Source organism: Corvus hawaiiensis, chromosome 1 (assembly GCF_020740725.1).
Source record: "Corvus hawaiiensis isolate bCorHaw1 chromosome 1, bCorHaw1.pri.cur, whole genome shotgun sequence".
NCBI classification, from domain to species: Eukaryota; Metazoa; Chordata; class Aves; order Passeriformes; family Corvidae; genus Corvus; species Corvus hawaiiensis.
This window is the reverse complement of record NC_063213.1, coordinates 96552370-96570545: the sequence shown is the minus strand read 5'-3', so window position 1 is coordinate 96570545 and position 18176 is coordinate 96552370. Positions and strand designations below refer to the sequence as shown.

General features: G+C 68.3%; 2 protein-coding genes and 1 non-coding gene across 7 annotated transcripts; 2 read left to right on the top strand and 1 right to left on the bottom strand.

Annotated features, from left to right (window-relative positions):
• Nucleotides 1-79: 79 nt before the first annotated feature.
• LOC125332894 (dickkopf-related protein 3-like) lies at nucleotides 80-2929 on the top strand. The gene is made up of 4 exons (XM_048318271.1): nucleotides 80-295; nucleotides 1796-1973; nucleotides 2131-2326; nucleotides 2451-2929. Exons 1-4 carry the CDS (start codon nucleotides 149-151, stop codon nucleotides 2503-2505), a joined length of 576 nt encoding a protein of 191 aa, XP_048174228.1. The 5' UTR covers nucleotides 80-148; the 3' UTR covers nucleotides 2506-2929.
• Nucleotides 1401-1490, top strand: TRNAI-UAU. The gene is given in 2 exon segments: nucleotides 1401-1438; nucleotides 1455-1490. It is a non-coding gene; the product is annotated as a tRNA-Ile (tRNA).
• CACNB1 (calcium voltage-gated channel auxiliary subunit beta 1) lies at nucleotides 2850-17955 on the bottom strand. Of its 5 annotated transcripts, XM_048318245.1 has the most exons (17): nucleotides 17617-17955; nucleotides 17308-17535; nucleotides 15782-15966; nucleotides 14376-14462; nucleotides 12925-13044; nucleotides 12203-12325; nucleotides 11972-12108; nucleotides 11795-11871; nucleotides 9137-9156; nucleotides 8877-8957; nucleotides 8721-8779; nucleotides 7829-7938; nucleotides 7443-7451; nucleotides 6950-7101; nucleotides 6733-6828; nucleotides 5981-6166; nucleotides 2850-4683 (listed from the first exon to the last, which is right to left on the bottom strand). In XM_048318245.1, the coding sequence occupies exons 3-17, from the start codon at nucleotides 15866-15868 to the stop codon at nucleotides 4138-4140; spliced, it is 1890 nt and encodes a 629-aa protein (XP_048174202.1). In that variant the 5' UTR covers nucleotides 15869-15966; nucleotides 17308-17535; nucleotides 17617-17955; the 3' UTR covers nucleotides 2850-4137. The 5 variants fall into 5 exon arrangements, with proteins under 5 accessions (XP_048174202.1, XP_048174184.1, XP_048174194.1 ...); XM_048318227.1 differs by lacking the exons at nucleotides 17308-17535; nucleotides 17617-17955 and having other exon boundaries at nucleotides 15782-16570; XM_048318237.1 differs by lacking the exons at nucleotides 7443-7451; nucleotides 17308-17535; nucleotides 17617-17955 and having other exon boundaries at nucleotides 15782-16107.
• Between the last annotated feature and the right edge of the window lie 221 nt (nucleotides 17956-18176).

Here is an 18176-nt window from a genome sequence, read left to right as displayed (position 1 = left end):
GGCTGGCAATTATGTAAATCCCTTAACCCCTGATTGCCTCCTCCCACCCCATTAGGTGGGCAAACAGTTTTAGCAGCGGGGGCCGAGATAGCCCGCGGCTACATAAACCCTCCGGGGCGGCCGAGCTGCCACGGCCGCCGCCAGCACCATGGTGACATCCCCGGCCATCCTCTGCCTCTTCGCCTGGCTCCTGCCCCCCGCCGCCGGGCACCTCTGGGCATGGATGTTCTCCCTGCCTCCGCACTCGCCCGATGCGGCCGCCCTGAGCAGGAGCCCCGGGACCGACCTGGAGGAGGTGAGGAGTGGGGGACCCCCGGGTGAGGGGGGGTCCTGGGGACAGGAGGGGTGCGGGTGCAGCAGGGTAGGAGATGGAGAGGGTGAGATTAGGGGTGCGAGACAGCTCAGGGTGGGCACAGAGCTGGGTTTGCAGCCTGGGTGGGAGCAGGGTGGGCACAGGGGTGGGTGAGGACAGAATTTACAGCCAAGGTGGGCACAGAGCTGGGTGAGAGCAGGCTGGGCACAAGATGAGAGGATTTCCAGCCAGGGTGGGCTTCAGGGTGGTTTGCAGCCGGGGCGGGCTCAGGATTTGCAGCAGGGTGAGCACAGAGGGGGCACAGGGGCAGATGCAGAACTCGCAGCCAGGGTGGGAGCAGGGCTGGCAGCGGGGTTTACCCCCAGACTGGGCACAACATTTTCAGCTGGGGTTGCAGCAGGGGCGATGGAACCCACGGTGACCCCAAAAGGGGAGAGGGGGACGGGGCGTCCGTGTGCAGCCGGGGGAGAACATGGGACGTCCTTTTGCGGCCGGGGGTGGACACACGAGGGGTCCGTTTGAAGCCAGAGGGGCACGGGGGGGTCGGTTTGAGGCCGGGACTGGACACGGGGGTTCCTTTGCGGCCTGGGGTGGACACGGGGCGAGGGGTCCATCTCCAGCCAGGATTGGTCACGGAGGTTCCATTCCCGGCCGGGAGTGGACGCGGGGATTCCGTTCGCGTTCGGGGGGGGCACACGGGGGGTGCCTTTGGAGCAGGGGGGGCACACGGCGGGGTCCGTTTGGAGCAAAGGGGGCGCACGGGGGGGTTCATTTGGAGCAGAGGGGGCACACGGGGGGGGCCTTTGGAGCAGGGGGGGCACACGGGGGGTGCCTTTGGAGCAAAGGGGGCACACGGCGGGGTTCATTTGGAGCAGGGGGGGCACACGGGGGGTGCCTTTGGAGCGGGGGGGGCACACGGGGGGTGCCTTTGGAGCAGAGGGGGCACACGGGGGGGTTCATTTGGAGCAGAGGGGGCACACGGGGGGTCCCTTTGGAGCGGGGGGGGCACACGGCGGGGGCCGTTCGCGGCCGGTGCCGGTGGCGGCGGGGCCGGCAGGGGGCGCGGTGGCGCCGGGCGGCGCCGGGCGCTCCAGTGGCGCAATCGGTCAGCGCGCGGTACTTATAGGGCGGTACGCGAGCGATGCCGAGGTTGTGAGTTCGAGCCTCACCTGGAGCAGGACTTTTAGGGGTCCGCGAGGCCCCCGCCCCGTATTGCCCCCCTGCCCGGCCGCCGGGTTTTCTTTTCCCGAGAAAAAAAAATCCTGGAACCGCTGCGGGCTGCGGATGGAGCTCCGTAGCCGGGCAGAGCGCTGTTGCCAGCCTCGGCCCCCCAAAATCACTCCAACACCCCCACACGCAACTTTGCTTTGCAACGTGTGGACAGACGGGGTTTTGCGCTGTTTCTGGCCCGTCTCGGCGTCAGGGATGGGTTGGGGGATGCGGTGTGACCCCCCCTGACGTGCTGTGTCCCCTCCTCCACAGGTGACCCCGTGCAGCCCGGCCACCCCCTGCGCCCACGGGCACTTCTGTGACGAGCACTTCGGGCTGTGCCTGCCCACGCGGCCCGCGGGGCAGTTCTGCCGCCACGACCCGCACTGCACCTCCGGCCTCGTCTGCATGTTCGGCAAGTGCCAGCAGCCCGTGCCCCCCGGGCAGGACGGTGAGTGGGGGTCTGGCGTGGGAGGGACACAAGGGACAACTCTGCGAGCGGGGGGACGCGATGCTGGAGCGGTGCTAAGCCAGAGGGTGCTGGGGGTCGCCACCCCGGGGTCGGAGTGGGGGTCCCCGTCCCCTAAGGCCGCTTTCTGTGCCCGCAGGAGCGCGGTGCCAGCGGGACGAGGAGTGCGGGGCCGGCGGCTGCTGCGCTCGGCAGCACGGGGAGCGCGTGTGCCAGCGGCGCCTGGCGCTGGCCCAGAGCTGCCACGTCCCCCCCGGGGGACTCGCCTTCAGCATCAACCAGGTGTGCCCCTGCCAGCCCGGGCTGGTCTGCCGGCCCTCCGCGCCCGCCAGAGAGTGAGTACGGGGTGCCGGCTTGGCCGGGGGGGCGTGGGGGACACCTGGGCGCAGCCCTGGGTCGGGGGGATGGCGGTGGGGCAGGGGCGGGGGTGTCAGCGATGTCGCCGTGTGCTGTCCGCAGGAAGGCGTTCGAGTACCGGCCGGAGAAGAGCGACTGGAGGTGCCGGCAGCCCTGAGCGCCCGCGTTGTATTTATTGCCTGTAAATAGCGTGTCCACGGCGTGTCCACGGCGTGTCCGCACCCGGCCGAGCGCCGATAAACCCGGCCCAGCGCCGCGCTGAGCCCGGCGGCTGCCGCTGCCCATCCCCACGGGGGGCTGGAGCCCTCCCCCGACCCCCGCGTCGGGTCCTCGCCCCTTCCCCGGAGCCGGGCAGGTCCCGACTCCATCCTCAGCTCAGCCCCGAGCAGGGGGGAGGGTCACTGCGGCGGTCACTGCAGAGCTGAGCTGTGTCCGGTCTCAGCCGCGGTGGCCGCAGCCCGCCCCCCGTGCCCCCCAGGCCCCACCAGGCTCAGGCGCGGGGCAGGTCTCACCGAAATGTTTATTACAAAGAACCAAGCGAGCGGGGCGAGTCCCCCCCCCCCCCCCCACACACACCAACGAGAATAAATAAATAAAATACATTTTTGTCGGGTCTTTAAATTAAAAGTTTGTGGAGTGACATAAATACGGGACGTCCTTCTGCCCGCGGGGGGGGCAGGGGGGCCCCACTGCCCGGATTGTGGCTGCCACGGGGGCGAGCGCTGGGGCAGGGGGGGCTCAAAGCACTTGGCAGGCAGTGACACCGAGTCCCCCTCCCCCCCCAAAAAAAACCGGGGGAAACTGAGGCACACGTGGGTGGCGGCTTGGCAGCGGCAGAGCTGGGTGCCCCCAAGCCCCCCGACCCGGGCTGGTGGTCTGGGTAAGGCAGTGACCCCGGGGACCCCCAGCATTGCCCCCAGGGGTGTGGGGGGGCGGCAAGGGGCTGCCCCATAAGCGGGACAAGCCCGGTCCCGCAGCGAGGGCTGGACAGGGGGTGTCCCCAGCCCACCCTGGTGTGGTCACCCCGCAGAGTTGAGGGGGACAAGGGACGCCCCGGGGCGGGCACAGGACAAGGCAGTGCCCCGGGGTGCGGGGCGGGGGGGCCGAGGGGGGACGGACAGAGGCTCACGGACGGACAGACAGACGGACACGGCTGGACAGGGCGAGCGTGGACAGGCACGGCGGGGGTGGGGGGGGTTGGAACGGGAAGGGGGGGGTTGGGAAGGGGGGACCGGGGCCTGGCGGTCCCAGGACAGCGCGACCCCCCGGCAGGCCAGGGCTGGGCAGCTGTTAGCACGGGTTAGACCCCCAAAACTGGCTCAGATTCACCCCCCACCCCCCAAAACAGGCAGAGCCCCCCCCAAGGCAAACACATGCAAACTGCCCCCCCCCCCCCCCTCTTCGGGCAGGCAGCGCCTCGGGGGGCACAGCCTGGGGCAGCGGGGAGCCCCCAAAGCCCCTCACACACCGCACACGCATGCACCCCCCCGGGGGGGCCGGCGGCTGTGGGGGCAGTGCCAGGCACCGCCGGGGTGGGGGGCAGCTGGCAGGGACCCCCCCACGGCCACGGCCAGCTCCGGGGGCCCCTGCAGCCGGGTGGCCGAGAGCACCATGGAGAAGCGGGGGGCACCCAGCAGGCAGGGCTGGGCAGGGGGGGCACGGCCCCCGCCCCGTGCCTGGGGGACGGGGACACGCCGGGTCCCCTTTGGTCACTTGCTGTCCCTGCCGGGCAGGGAGGGCCCGAGGCACCGCGAGATGCTGGGGGGCTGCGGCAGGGGGAGACCCCCCCTCAGCGGAGAGTGGGGCAGGGGGAGCCCCCAAGGCAAAGCGGGGGCTCCCCATGGCACTGCTGGCCGGGCTCGGGGGGGCACAAAGGCAACCGGCGGGGCTGTCCCGCACCCCAAAACCAGCGCTGGGGGGGAGCCCCCTGCCCGCACCCCCTCACCCTAACGCATGTAAACGTCCTGGCCCCAGCCCTCCCCGTCGCTCTGGCCCAGCGGCTCCTGGCCCTTGGCTCGGCCCCGCAGCCCCCGGCCCTCGCGGCCGGGCTCGGCCCCGTCCCAGGCGCCGGGGGGCGGGTGGGGTCCGGCCCCGGGGGGGCCCGGCGGCTCCTCCTCGACGGGGTCCATCTCGATGTCCATGCAGCAGGAATCTCCGGGCTCCGTGCCGGCCGAGTCCCGGCTGCCCGGCGGCTCCGAGTCGAAGGTGTCCTGGCGGGACAGGCTGCGGGGGGCCCGGCCGGGTGGGCGGCGGGGGGGGGTCTGCCCTGCCCACGGCCCCCCGAGTCCCCCGGGCCCTGCCGGAGGCGGCCGTGCTCCCCCTCCGGGTACGGAGCCTGGGTGCGAGAAGCAACCACACCATGCGGGGCTGGACGGGCGGGGGGCTGGGGGGTCAGGGAGGGGTTAGTGGGGGGTTAGTGGGGGTCAGCCGGCGGCCGGAGGGGGTCACACGCTCCTGCCCAGCCTGGCCTGCCCGCGCCGCTCACTCGTGACACGACGGCAGCAGGGCTCAGCGGGGAGGCACCGGGGCAGGGAATGGGGAGGGGGATGCAGGGTGGGGGCTCGCTGGAAGATTTAGCGACAGACAACACAGGACACGTGTCCCCCCTCTGTCCCCAGCCCCGGCGGTAGCTGCAGGACGCCCGGCTCAGCACCGCAGTGGCCACGGTGGGATGGGGCTTTGCCTCTTGCCCGGCCCACCCAGGACACCCCCAAACCCTCACCACCACTGCAGCTCCCCCAGAGAGGTGTGGGAAGGGGGGGTCTGGCACCCCGGCAGCCCCCAGGAAGGCACAGGGTGGGTCTCAAAGGGGGCAGAGCCTGGGAGTTCCCAATCCCCAGGGCAGCTCCAGGACTCGGAGGAGGCACAGATTCCCAGGAGACCCCGAATGTGGGGCTGGCACCAGTCCCAGGCAGGAGAGATCCCCAGGGCTGATCCCAGTGATGGCCCCAGTCCGGGAATGGGGGCAGGTCCCTGGGGTGACCCCGATCCCAGGAACAGTCCCATGCCAGGGGCCTGCAGTACCGCTGGGGGCGGGGGGGGGGGGGGGGGGGGCACAGGTTCCCAAAGGGACAAACCCAGGGCTGGTCCCACTCCTGGGGGGCTGTGGTTCCCCATAGTGACCCCAATCCCATGGGCTCCCAGGGTCCCCAGGGCCGGTGACCCCACAGCCGGGGGCCACGGTCCCCTGGGGTGACCCTGACCCCAGGACAGGTGGCCCCAGTCCCAGGGTGGAGAGCAGGTTCCCAGGGCAGGTGACCCCAGGGACAGTCCCACACCTGGGGGGCCATGGTTCCCCTGGTGCCCCCGATCCCAGGGGTATTCCCAATCCCAGGGTGCAGAACACATCCCCAGGACAGGTGACTTCAGGGACAGTCCCACACCCGGGAGGGGGACCACAGTCCCCTGGGGTGACCCTGATCCCAGGGCAGGTGACCTCAGGGCCAGTCCCACACCCTGAGGGGGCCGTGAACTCCCCGGGCTGTCCCCGATCCCAGGGCTCTCCCGAGGGCCGGGGGGGTGTCCCCGCCGCCTCCTCACAGCGTGTGCTCCTCCAGGGCTCCGGGGGGGCTGGGGGTGGCCTCGCGGCCCCAGAGGTTGAGGTTCCTGCGCAGGGAGGTGAGCACCTGTACCTGGAGGTTGGAGACGGGCGCGGGGCTGGCGGCCAGCGCGGCCGTGGCCATGGTGCGGTTCAGCAGCGGGTTCGGGGGGTTGCTGCTGGGCGGGTGCGTGGCCTTCCAGTAGGCCTCCAGGTACTCGGCCAGGTGCTCGCAGGCCTCCTCCAGCTGGTTCTCGTCCAGCACGATGTCGAACATCTCCTGCGGGAGGGACGGGAGGGAGCTGGGGCAGGGCGGGACAGCTGGGACAGGGTGGGGACACTGGGACAGGGAGGGGCAGCCGGGTATGGGGTGGGGATAAGGGGACACGGTGGAGCCTACGGGACATGGGGCAGAGCCTGTGGGACAGGGGTCATTGGGATGGTAGAGCCTATAGGGCAGGGTGGGGGCAATAGGACACAGGGCAGAGGCCACAGGACAGGTCAGGGACAATGGGACAGGGTGGGGCACCCGGACATGGGGCAGAGCCTATGGGACAGGGTGGGGTCAGTGGGATGGGGTGGAGCCTATAGGACCCAGGGCAGAGCCTATGGGACAGGGTGGGGTCAGTGGGATGGGGTGGAGCCTATAGGACCCAGGGCAGAGCCTATGGGACAGGGTGGGGTCAGTGGGATGGGGTGGAGCCTATAGGACCCAGGGCAGAGCCTATGGGACAGGGTGGGGTCAGTGGGATGGGGTGGCATCTATGGGACAGGGCAGGCCGATGTTGGGCAGGGGGTGGTCAGGGGGTGGTCAGGGTGCGGTCAAGGTGGCCGGGGCACACTCACAGGTGGGCACTGTGCCAGCTTGTCCGAGGCCACCATCTGCACGTTGAGGTGCTTGGCCTGGGACTTCCCCCTGGACTTCACCAGCCGCTGCAGCACCTGGGCAGGAGGGGACAGTCTGGGGTGGCCGTGGAGACCTGGCCGGAGCCTGCCCAGCTCCCCCAGCGTGGCAGGGAGGAGCTGGCACTGCCCCCCCAGCCGCCCCGGGGCCCGCACCCACCTTGGGGGAGGTGATTTTGATGTAGACGATGATGGGGGCCAGGGAGGTCTTGGCCAGCTGGGCCGGGTGGTTGATGGTGTCGGCGTCCAGGGCCACCAACTGCAGCGTCCGGGCCAGCTCGAAGATCCGCTCGGTCTCGCTCTGCACCTCGGCTGGGGGGGCGGGACGCAGGGACGGGGTGAGGGTCGGGGGGACAGCACGTGGGGACAACGGCTGGGAGATGGGATGAGGGGCACGGGACGGGGACAGGAGCAGGAGGGGGCTTGTCCTGGGACTTGGCCACCTCGGTGTCACCGCAGGGCCACGGGGTCACTGCGGGAGGGAGGTGGCACCGGCTGGGCGAGGAAGGGGTGAAGCCCCCCCACCCCAAACCACGCAGGCACGGATGGAGGGGGGGTCAGACAGGGCGGTGTCACCAGGGTGTCCCCAACCCTCAGCACCTGCTCAGGGCCGGGGGGGCTGCCGGAGGTCCCGGCGGGTCCCTGTTACGTACCCAAGACATCTGTATCAGGAGCAGGGGAGGAAGGAGGCAGCACGGAGGGGAGGAACCCCAAAAGAAAGGAGAAATAGGGAAAAAAAAAAACACAACAGAGAAGATAAAAGAGGAGGAGGAGGAAAAGGAGGAGGGTGAGGAGGAGAATGAGGGTGAGGATAAGGGAGAGGATGAGGGGGAGGATGATGAAGAGGATGAGGAGAAGGAAAATGAGGATGAGGAGAAGGAGGAGAATGAGGATGAGGAGGAGGAGGAGCAGAGGCTCTGAGTCACAGCCCGGGGGGAGCACAGGGCCCCCCGTTTGTCACCCCACGCCGGGGGCTGATACAGATGGAGGCTTGGGGGGGCTCCCGCGGGCCGGGGGGGGGGGTCCGGGGGGGCCGTACCCAGGCTGGAGCGGGTGCTGGAGCGCTCGATGATCGTGTGCTTGCTGGGGTTGTTGAGCACGGAGCGCTTGGCCAGGGAGATGTCGGCTGTGACCCGCGTGATGGAGATCCTGGGGACACAGCGGGGACAGCGACGGCGGGGGGACCCCCCCACATCCACACCCACCCCTCCCAGACCCCGCTGGCACCCCATTCCTGGCACCCCACACTGCTGGAGCTGGACGAGCAGGACCCACCCTGTTTTCCTGTGGGTTTAGGGATTCCCCCCATGGGATTAGGGGGGCCCCTTGTGGATTTAGGGGTCCCCCCCCATGGGGTTAGGAGCCTCCCTGTGGTTTTAGGCCTCCTTCCTGGGAGATTAGGGCTCCCCCCCCATGGGTTTTGGGGTCCCCCTGTGGGTTTAGAGATCCTTCACAGGATTAAGGATCCTCCACAGAGTTCGGGGTCCCTCCATAGGGTTAGGGGTCCTCCACAGAATTTGGGGTCTTCCGTTGGATTAGGAGTTCTCCACAGAGCTGGGGTCCCCTCATGGTTTTAGAGGTCCCCCCTATGCGTTCAGGGGTCTCCCATGGCATTAGGGTTTGGGGTCCCCCCTGTTAAATTAGGGCTCTCCCCTAATTTACGGGTTCCTCTATGGGGTTAGGGGTCCCTCTATGCATTTAGGGGGTTCCTTCATGGGCTTAGGGGTCCTTCAGTGTGTTTAGGGGCCCCATTATAGGTTTAGGGGTCCCATTGTAGGTTTAGGGGTCCCCCGTGAATTCAGAGGTCCCTCTATGGGTTTGGGGTTCCCTCTATGGGGTTACGGCTCTGCACATGGATTTAGAGGTCCCTCTATGGGTTTAGGGGTCCCCTCACGGGTTTAGGGGTCCCTGGCCATGCAGCCCCCCCTCACCTGCCATCAAAGCGATGCTTCAGGAAGTCAAACAGCGCCTTCTGCATCATGTCCGTGACCTGGGGAAGGGGGGGGGACAGCAAGGCCAGAGGGACAACGTGGGGCTGGGGTCCCCCCCGAGCCCCCCGAGCGCTCCCCCCGTGCCCCACTGCTCACCTCGTAGCCCTTCAGCGACGGCCCCACGAGGATGATGGGGCGCATGGAGGGCACCACGTCGTACGGGGGCACGTGCTCGGTCTGGGGACAGAGCCGGGCGTCACCAGGGCCAGGGGAGGGGGACACGGGGCACGCTCGGCTTCGCCCCCGCGGGGGCGGCTCTGGGGTTTTTGGGGGGGCAGGAGGGGGGGGGGCTGCAAGCAGGGGGCACCTCCCAGCCCCATCCCGCGGGCCCTCCCGGGGGTCCTGGCGCTACTCACCGACTTCTGCTTCTGCTTCGCTACGTCCCAGGGGGCCGCAGGGGCCGGGGGGCGAGAGGAGACAAACAAGGCATGCGTGTTACCCGCGGGCACGGGGCACCGGGGGGCGCGGGGACACGGGCGTGACCCCCGGGGTGAGCCAGGGACACGGGCGTGACCCAAGGGATGAGCCAGGGACACGCGTGTGACCCAAGGGATGAGCCAGGGACACGGGCGTGACCCTCCAGGGCACCCCAAGGACACATATGTGACCTGGAGGCTGAGCCAGGGGCACGTGTGTGACCCAAAGGTGACCCAGGGGACATGTGTGTGACCCAAAAGTGACCCAGGGGCACGTGTGTGATCCACAGGGTGCCCAAAGGACACGTGTGTGACCCAGGGAGTGGTCCAGGGGACGCGTGTGTGATCCGTGGGGTGCCCCAAGGGACATGTGTGTGACCCAGTGACACACGCGTGACCAGGAGATGACCCAGGGACACGTGTGTGACCCAAAAGTGACCCAGGGACACGTGTGTGACCCAGTGACACACGTGTGTGACCCAGAGGTGGCCCAGGGCCGTGTGTGTCACGTACGGGGTGCCCAAAGGACACGTGTGTGACCCCGGCCGTGCCCCAGAGCCGTGTGCATGACCCAAGGGGTGCCCCAGGTGACACCCGTGTGAGCCGGGGGTGCCCCAGGGAGTCACACACGAGGCATCGCCCACTCTGGGGCAGCTCTGGGGGCCAGCGGGGGCTCTGCAGGGCTTGGGGGGCAGCTGGGACTCCCCCCCCCACAGGCCTGCTTGCCCCAGAAGTCTCTGCAGACACCCCCCCCCACCCCCCCCCGCGTCCTGCGTTGTGGTTGCGCCCGAACCCCCCCAGCTTGTGCCCAGTTTGGGGGGGAGGAATGGTCCATTCTCAGTCGCAGGGGGGACGAGACACCGGCCGTGCTGGAACACACCATGCGCACACTGCGGGGGGAGGCGACCGGGAGGGGGGGCACGGGCTGATCCATCCTATGGACGAGGGGGGATCACAGCCACGGACTGATCCACCCCGGGGATCATGGGGGAGTGTCACCATGGATGGATTGGATGGATCCATCCCACGGATCACAGGGGACTGATCCATCCCATGGCCCACGGGGGGGATGCAACCACGGACTGATCCATCCCATTGACAACAGGGGGGATGCAGCCACGGACTGATCCATCCCATGGACCACGGGCGGGACGCAGCCACGGACTGATCCATCCCATGGCCCACGGGGGGGATGCACCCACGGACTGATCCATCCCATGGCCCACGGGGGGGATGCACCCACGGACTGATCCATCCAACTGACAACAGGGGGGACACAGCCACGGACTGATCCATCCCACGGTCCATAGGGGGGATATACCCATAGATGAATCCATCCCATGGACCATGGGGGGATGCAGCCACGGACTGATCCATCCCATTGACAACAGGGGGGACACAGCCACGGACTGATCCATCCCACGGTCCATGGGGGGATGCAGCCACGGACTGATCCATCCCATTGACAACAGGGGGGATGCAGCCACGGACTGATCCATCCCATTGACAACAGGGGGGACACAGCCACGGACTGATCCATCCCACGGTCCATGGGGGGATGCAGCCACGGACTGATCCATCCCATTGACAACAGGGGGGATGCAGCCACGGACTGATCCATCCCATTGACAACAGGGGGGACACAGCCACGGACTGATCCATCCCACGGTCCATGGGGGGATGCAGCCACGGACTGATCCATCCCATTGACAACAGGGGGGATGCAGCCACGGACTGATCCATCCCATTGACAACAGGGGGGACACAGCCACGGACTGATCCATCCCACGGTCCATGGGGGGTGCAGCCACGGACTGATCCATCCCACGGTCCATGGGGGGATGCAGCCACGGACTGATCCATCCCATTGACAACGGGGGGGGGGGGTGCAGCCACGGACTGATCCATCCCATTGACAACAGGGGGGATACAGCCACGGACTGATCCATCCCACAGTCCATGGGGGGGACGCAGCCACGGACTGACCCATCCCATTGACAACGGGGGGGGTCAGCCCCGCACTGACCCCTGGCTGCAGGGCTCACCCTGTGCCGGGGCAGCGCTTGCCCCCAGCCCCCGTGGGGTGGCCCCAGCCCCCGTGGGTGCCCCCAGCCCCCCGGCAGTGTTAGGGCAGGCAGCGGGGTGCAGCAGGCGAGGCGAGGCCGGCGGGGGCCGTTACCTTCCTAAAGAAGGGGATGCGCTTGTTGTGGGCGGGGGGGGTGGTGACACTGCTCACGCTACTCTTAGGGGAGCGCTGGGTCTCCATGGCCTCCTCCTCCTCTAACTCATCGGGATCAAAGGCAAAGCTAGGCATGTCCAGGCCACCTGGGGACGGCCGGAGCCGGGAGAGGGCAGGGAGAGAAGAAGAGCGATAATGGCGATGGAAGAAGAGGAGGGGGAATGGAGATGGGGAGGCTGGGAAAGGTGAGGGGGTGATGGGGCTGGAAGAGGAGAAGCAGAGGAGAGAGGTCCCGGGGGAAGTGGGGTCACCCTGCCTGCACCCGGGGCGGAGGGGACGAAGGGGTCACCCGTGGGGAGGTGGGGGAAGGACCCCCAGGCTGGACCTGCCGGGGCCGAGGGGACCCGGGACACTCTTACCGCTGGCCGGGGGGGTTGGCCGGCGGGTCCCCGTCACCACATCGCCCAGGCTGGAGCTGGAGTTGTCGCCCGATTTGCTGTGTGGGAGAAGCACGGAGAGAGGGGTGAGGGTGGGATGGATTGGGGGGGTCCGGGGAGAGCTGGGGGAGGGGGTCGGGGGGTCGGGGTGAGCCTCACCTCGAGCTCAGGCGGTTCTGCCTCATCTTCTGCTCCTGCAGCAGCCGCATGTTCTCCAGCTTGACAGGGCTGGGGATGAAGCCCACCTCGCAGCCCTCCTTCACCAGCCGCCCGATCCACCAGTCGTTGTTGTACTTCTGCTCCAGGGGAGGGGGGGGGGGGGAGAAACACCTTAAAACCGCCCCACATCCACCCCAGCGCTGCCCCCCGGCCCCCCCAGCCCGCTCCCACCTCCTTGATGTGCAGGAAGTCCTTGGGCTCGAAGCAGATGGCCATGCCCTGCACCGGCACGTCGTCGGTGGCCGAAGGGTTGTAGCCCACGTTGGTGCGCACGGCGAACGCCACCGGCTTCGTCTGCCAACGCGAGAGGGGTCGGCAGCTGCCCCCCGCCCCAAAACGGGGACATTCCACTCCCTGCCACCCCCAAAACAGCGACATTCCACTCCCTGCCACCCCAAAACAGTGAGATCCCAACCCCTGCCACCCCAAAACAGCGAGATCCCAACCCCTGCCACCCCAAAACAGCAAGATCCCAACCCCTGCCACCCCAAAACAGCGAGATCCCAACCCCTGCCACCCCAAAACAGTGAGATCCCAACCCCTGCCACCCCAAAACAGCGAGATCCCAACCCCTGCCACCCCAAAACAGCGAGATTCCACCCCCCTCACCCCACCCTGGCCAGGCAGGTGCCGGTGCTGGTGTCACCAGCTGGGCTCAGCTCCTCACCAGAGCCACGGCTGGGGAGTCGCCACAACCCTGGCCAGCAGCTAACGAGGGGCTCATTAGCTAATTACCCCCACAGCTCGATGGACACTCAGCCAAGGTGAGAACCCAGGCTCCCAGTTCCGCCCAGCAGACCCCACTGCCTTCCCAGTGGATGGCTCCAGAGGATGGGATACGGCAGGGATGGGGCACAGGGGGTGCCGGGGGGGTTCCATCCCGGCTGTCCCACCTTGGCTTTCTCCAGCTGTGCCATGGCCTGGCGCTCGGCCTCCTTGCGCAGCGCCTCGCGGTCCTCCTCCAGCGACACATCCGAGTCCGAGGGGCGGCTGGTGTAGGACTCAGCCGAGCCCTGCGGCAGCGGGGAGGGGGCTCAGCCCACCCTGTGCCCCCTCCCCAGAGCAGGGAGCCCATCCCCGATGGAGCCCTGCGACCTCCCAGCACCCTGCCACTGGTGCCCGTCACCGCAGCCTCTGGAGAAGCCACCCCGAGCAGGGGCCGGTCCTGCCCGGAGCCGGGGTCACGGCAGGAGAGGGACACACACACACACGGCAGCTGTTGCCACCGCTCCGGCCGGGAACGTGACACCGGCCCAGCTCCCATCCCGCTCCCCGGGGCCTCTCCGAGAGCCGGGAAGGCAGCGGGGACCCCCCGAGTGTCCCCCACGCCAGGGCAGGCCAGGGGGACAGCGCTGTCCCCACCACAGGGTCCCAGGGCAATGGGGACAGGGCGCTGCGGGGCGGCTCGGGGTCATCCCGGGACAAGGTTGGAGCTGGGGTGGGATTGGGGACCCCCCGCTCAACCCCCAGCCCCAGGACCGGGGTCGGGGGGACAGCGGGGACACCCACGGGATGCCCCAGCCCCAGCAGGGGGGGTGACGTGGGGGACATCCCCCCCCAGCCCCCCCAAATGCCCCCAGCCCCACCAGAGCCTCTCGGGGTTGCGGGACTCCCCATCCCTGGTTTGTCCCAGCCTTTCCCAACACCGGGGATTTGGGGGTCGCTCAGCCCCTCTGCACAGCCCCCCACCCCCAGCCATGGGGCTGCGGACCCCCGGGGGACCCCCTCCCCAAAACCCACGGGGCACAGCCCAGCTGCCCTCTCCTCCTGCCCCACGGAGGGGATTTTGGGGGGGTCACCGGTGTCCGGGCACGACCCCCTCACCCCACAGAGCCCCCCCAGCTCCCGGGACTGACCCCACAGAGCCGAGGGGGACCCCGCGCCGAGGGCAGAGCGGGCAGGGGAGGGGGCGGGGGGTCCTGGGGGGCCGCGGGGGTCGCTCACCGGGGCCGCGGGGGTCTTTGCCGGGGATCTCCATGGTGGCAGGGCCGGGGGCGAGCGGGGCGGGCGCAGGGCTGGGCACGGGGGGCTCAGGTTTCAGCCCCGGGTATATTTAGCCCGGTGCCGGGCAGGGGGTGGGGGCCCTGCCGAGCCACAGGGGTGGGGAGGGCGGGTTTGGTGCCAGCTGGGGGGTGCCAGGGTTGTGTCCCTTCCCTGGCACCCCAAAAGGAGCAGGGGACCCCTGGGGGGGCTGCAATTTGGGTGGGGGGACCCCTGCAGCACCCGCGGCAGAGCAGAGAGGGGCGGGAGGGCACAGCCAGGTCCGGCTCGGTGTGACCCCACCTCAGCCCCCGAAGGGGAAAGGACCGCTGGGACCCCCCAAAAGTGCCGGGGCCCCCCTCACCTGCCGGACGAAGCTGTTGGAGGTGGTGTCGGACGAGGTGCTGCCGTCCGAGCGCTTGAAGCGGCTCTTGCGCCTGCTGTACTTGCCCTGGGAATAGGGGAGGGGGCGACAGGGGAGTGTTGGACCCCCAAAACTCCCACCAAAACTCGGGGGGCAGCTCTGCACCCCCCCCCCCCATCCCCCAGCCCCCAGCCCCCGCTGCCGGGGATGCTCCGGCCCCCTCCACCCCCGCTCTGCAGCTCCCGGGGGGCTCGGGAAGGGGATGGGATGGGATGGGATGGGATGGGATGGGATGGGATGGGATGGGATGGGATGAGATGGGGCGGGATGGGGCTGCCCCTTCCCGGGGGTCGCGTTATTGGGGGGCTGCGACCCCAACGCCACGGGCAGGGACGCAGTGGGGCTGAGCGGGTTGGGGGGAGCAGCCCTCAAACTGCAGCCCCCCCCCCCCCAGTCAAACCAGAGCCCAATCAGCCCCCCCCACTGGGGGGGGTGACAGCAATGGGGAGCCCCCCCACCCCCCCCACCACTCCAGTGCCCGAGACCAGCGTGGGCACCCACCCCCACGGGACCCCCGCTCCCTCCTACTGGGATGTGCTGGTGGAGCTGGGGGTGTCCCAGTGCCCCCCCTGAGGCAGCTCCCTCCCTCTGGGGGAGGTAAAAGGGGGAACAACGCTGGCGACAGCGGGGCTGTCACCCCCCCAGTGTCCCCGAGGGACAGCTGGGCCCAGCTGCCACCCAGCCCGGGGGTGGGGGGTCCCCATGCTGGGTATTTTTAGGTCCAGGACCCCCCCACACACACACATCCCACCCACGGGGCTGGGGGTTCAGTGACGAGGCTCCCTCTGCCCCCCATCCCTTGAGACCCCCACCCCAAAAACCGTCACCCCACCTGGCTGGCGCTCCCCAAGAGCACGGAGAGAGGGGGGCTCTGTCCCCAGTGCCCCCCACCCCTCTGGGACCAGTGAGGGACGCGTCCCTCTTCCCCCCCTAAACCAGAGGGGACAAGCCAAGGGAAGGGGTGAGGGGGAGGGAGCACCCCAAGAGTTTTCCCAATTCCTAAAACTTTCCCGGTGGGCACAACACCCCCCCAAACCCCACCTGCCCACTTTGGGGGGCAAAGCCCAGGGGACTGGGAAACTGAGGGGGGGGGCTGGATTTGGGGTCTCTCCGAGGCTTATGGGGAGGACACCCTTTTTTGGGGGGGGATGCTGAGAGGAGGGGATCACCCCGTTATGGGGTGTCGGGATTTGGGGGGAAGGGGCGAGCCCCATCTCTTGCCCCCAGCCCCACGGGGGAATCCCATGGGATGAGCCCTCCCCCTCCCCCCCTCTCGCCGCTCAGCGCGGGGGTGCGGGCGATGCTGACACCCCCCTGCCGCCCCCCCAAATTCCCGGGGGTGTCACCTGGAGCGCGGCGTTGTCCAAGACGTCCATCTGGATGTCCTGCGTGGAGCTGTAGGGGGTCCGGGCCATGCCGCCTTCCCGCACCATGGAATCGCCGGGCTCGGCGGGATTTTGGGATGGATGGGTGGGTGGATGGGGGGGAACCACACAGAGGAAGATGATGACGATGACGATGAAGCTCAGGCCTGGCCCCCGCGGTGACGGAGCGGGAGGAGGAGGAGGAGGAGGAGGAGGAAGGAGGAGTGGGGATGGCGCAGGGGGGGCGAGGGATGGGCGGCCGCTCCCACACCGCCTCCCCGGGGGGATGGGGGATGCGGGAATGCGGCCCCCCCGCCCCATTCCCAGGTACGGCACCCCCGCAGCGGCTCCTTCCCAAAAAAAAAAAAGGGGGTGCTGAGGGTGCCCCCCTCCCCAAATTGGGTGCCGGCCGCTGTTTGCCCGCCCAGCCTTTACCCTTGCGGGCTGGGGGGGGACCCCAAAAAGAGCCGGGGGGTCACGAGGACCCCAGGCTGTGTGTGGTGGTGGGGCGGGGGGGGAACACGCAGGGGCAGCCCCCATCCCCAAACGTCAGCGCCCGGAGCGGGATCTGCCAGTCTGGGAATCCAGCGCTTCCTGGGGACGAGGCTGTCCCAAAAATCCAGCTTTTTCCCCCCAAAGCCTCCCCTGTGAGCACCCTGGGGACCCCCCCTGTGCCACGGGGAGGGACCCCCCAGACCCCGCTGCCTTCCCCTGGCAGGGTGCGCCAGGCAGGACGGTGTCCCCTGTCCCCAGGGACGCTGGGGACAATCCTCCCCCCGCAGGGACCCCGGGATGGGAGGGCCGGACCCCCCTCCCCAGCAGGACCCAGCGGTGACCCCCCAGCCCCGGCCGCTCTGACCCCGCCGCTGCCGCTCCGCCGGCTGTTGGAAAGTTCAGAATTCCTTTGCGCCCACCCCGCAGCCCGGCCCCGCTCCAGAGGGGCTTTTCCTGCTCCCACCCCGGCTCCCGGCACAGCTGACACCACATTTTCCATCCTCGGCCCCCATCCATCACCACGCTTCCATAGGGACGGGACCTTTGGAAGGGGACGAGCGGCTCCAGGTCTCCGCAGGGACCCCATCCCGGAGCCCCCCCCCGTGCCTGGAAAAACTCCGGCTTTGGGGCTGCCGCTGCCCCCCCCCCGACCCCAATCCTGCTCCTCCCACCTCTCCCACTTGGAGATGGAATCCCTGGAGGATCTGTGGGGACCCCAGGGGTGTTTTGGGGGGCAGAGAAGAGGCGGGGGGGGGGGGGGGGTCCTTCCAGCCGGGATCCTTCCCGGGGGCGGAGGCGAGCGCACCATTGCCTGGCACTGCGTGGGAGAGGAACACAATTACGGCATCTCCTTGTCGCTGCCGGAGCTGCTCCGGCTCCCCGGGCCCTCTCTCTGCTCCCAGGACAAGCTCCATGAGCATCCATCCCTGGATATTCCCGGCAATCCAACGGAGGGGCAGCAAAGCTCCTTGGACCCCCCACACAAGCAGCAGCAGCAGCAGCAGCATCCCTACCTGAAACTCCTCAAATTTAGGGTCGGGTGGCTCTCTTCCTCCCGGGATCCTTGGGAAGCGCGAGGTGGCACTTCCAGAGGGCTCGGGGACACGCTCAGCCCGGGTGTCACCGGCACTGTCCCGTGGCCATCCGGGAGCCTGGCGGGGCAACGATTCCAGCGGCGAAACCCCGGCGCTGGCAATTCCCACCCCTGAGCCCTCTCCCGCCTCGGGAGCCTCCAGATTTGGCTGTTTGTTTAAGGAAAATGATGAGTCAATTTTTAAACAGCAAGAGCCTGTGTTTATCCGTGTTTTTCTCGGAAAACGAACCAAAAATCTGTCGGCAGCGGCTCCTCAGCTCGCGCCATATGTCGGCTGCGCCACGGCCGCCAGATCCCCCGGGGAATCGTCAGCATCCACGTTCCGGGGGCTCGCGAGGTGATTTTGGGGGGTAACGAGGTGTTTTCGGGGGGTTTGAGCTCTCCAGCTGCTCCCAGCCGGAAGGAAGGAGGGAAAACAGCTGCAAATCGGTGGATTTGGGGATTATGGAACATCAAAGCGGCGTTTTCGGAGCGTGGGGTTGGTTTAAAGCGGGAATTCACTCACGGAGACACCTCTGTGTTTTTAGGCCAGGCACAATCCGTACGTTATCATCCCCCAAGAATTCCCTGCTCCAGGAACCCTTCGGCAATCTGTTCCCAGCACTTTTCTGGGTCACACCAGGCCCCTTCCGAGCATTTTTGGGGCAGGAAGCATCATCCAGCCTGGCCATGCCTCAGCTTTGCAGCTGCAGAACGGTGCCATGGATGCACCCAGACCTCGCTCGAGTCTGACCACGGAATACCAGGAAGGGGGAATGTTCTCTGACAACCCTCACCAGCCCTATCAAG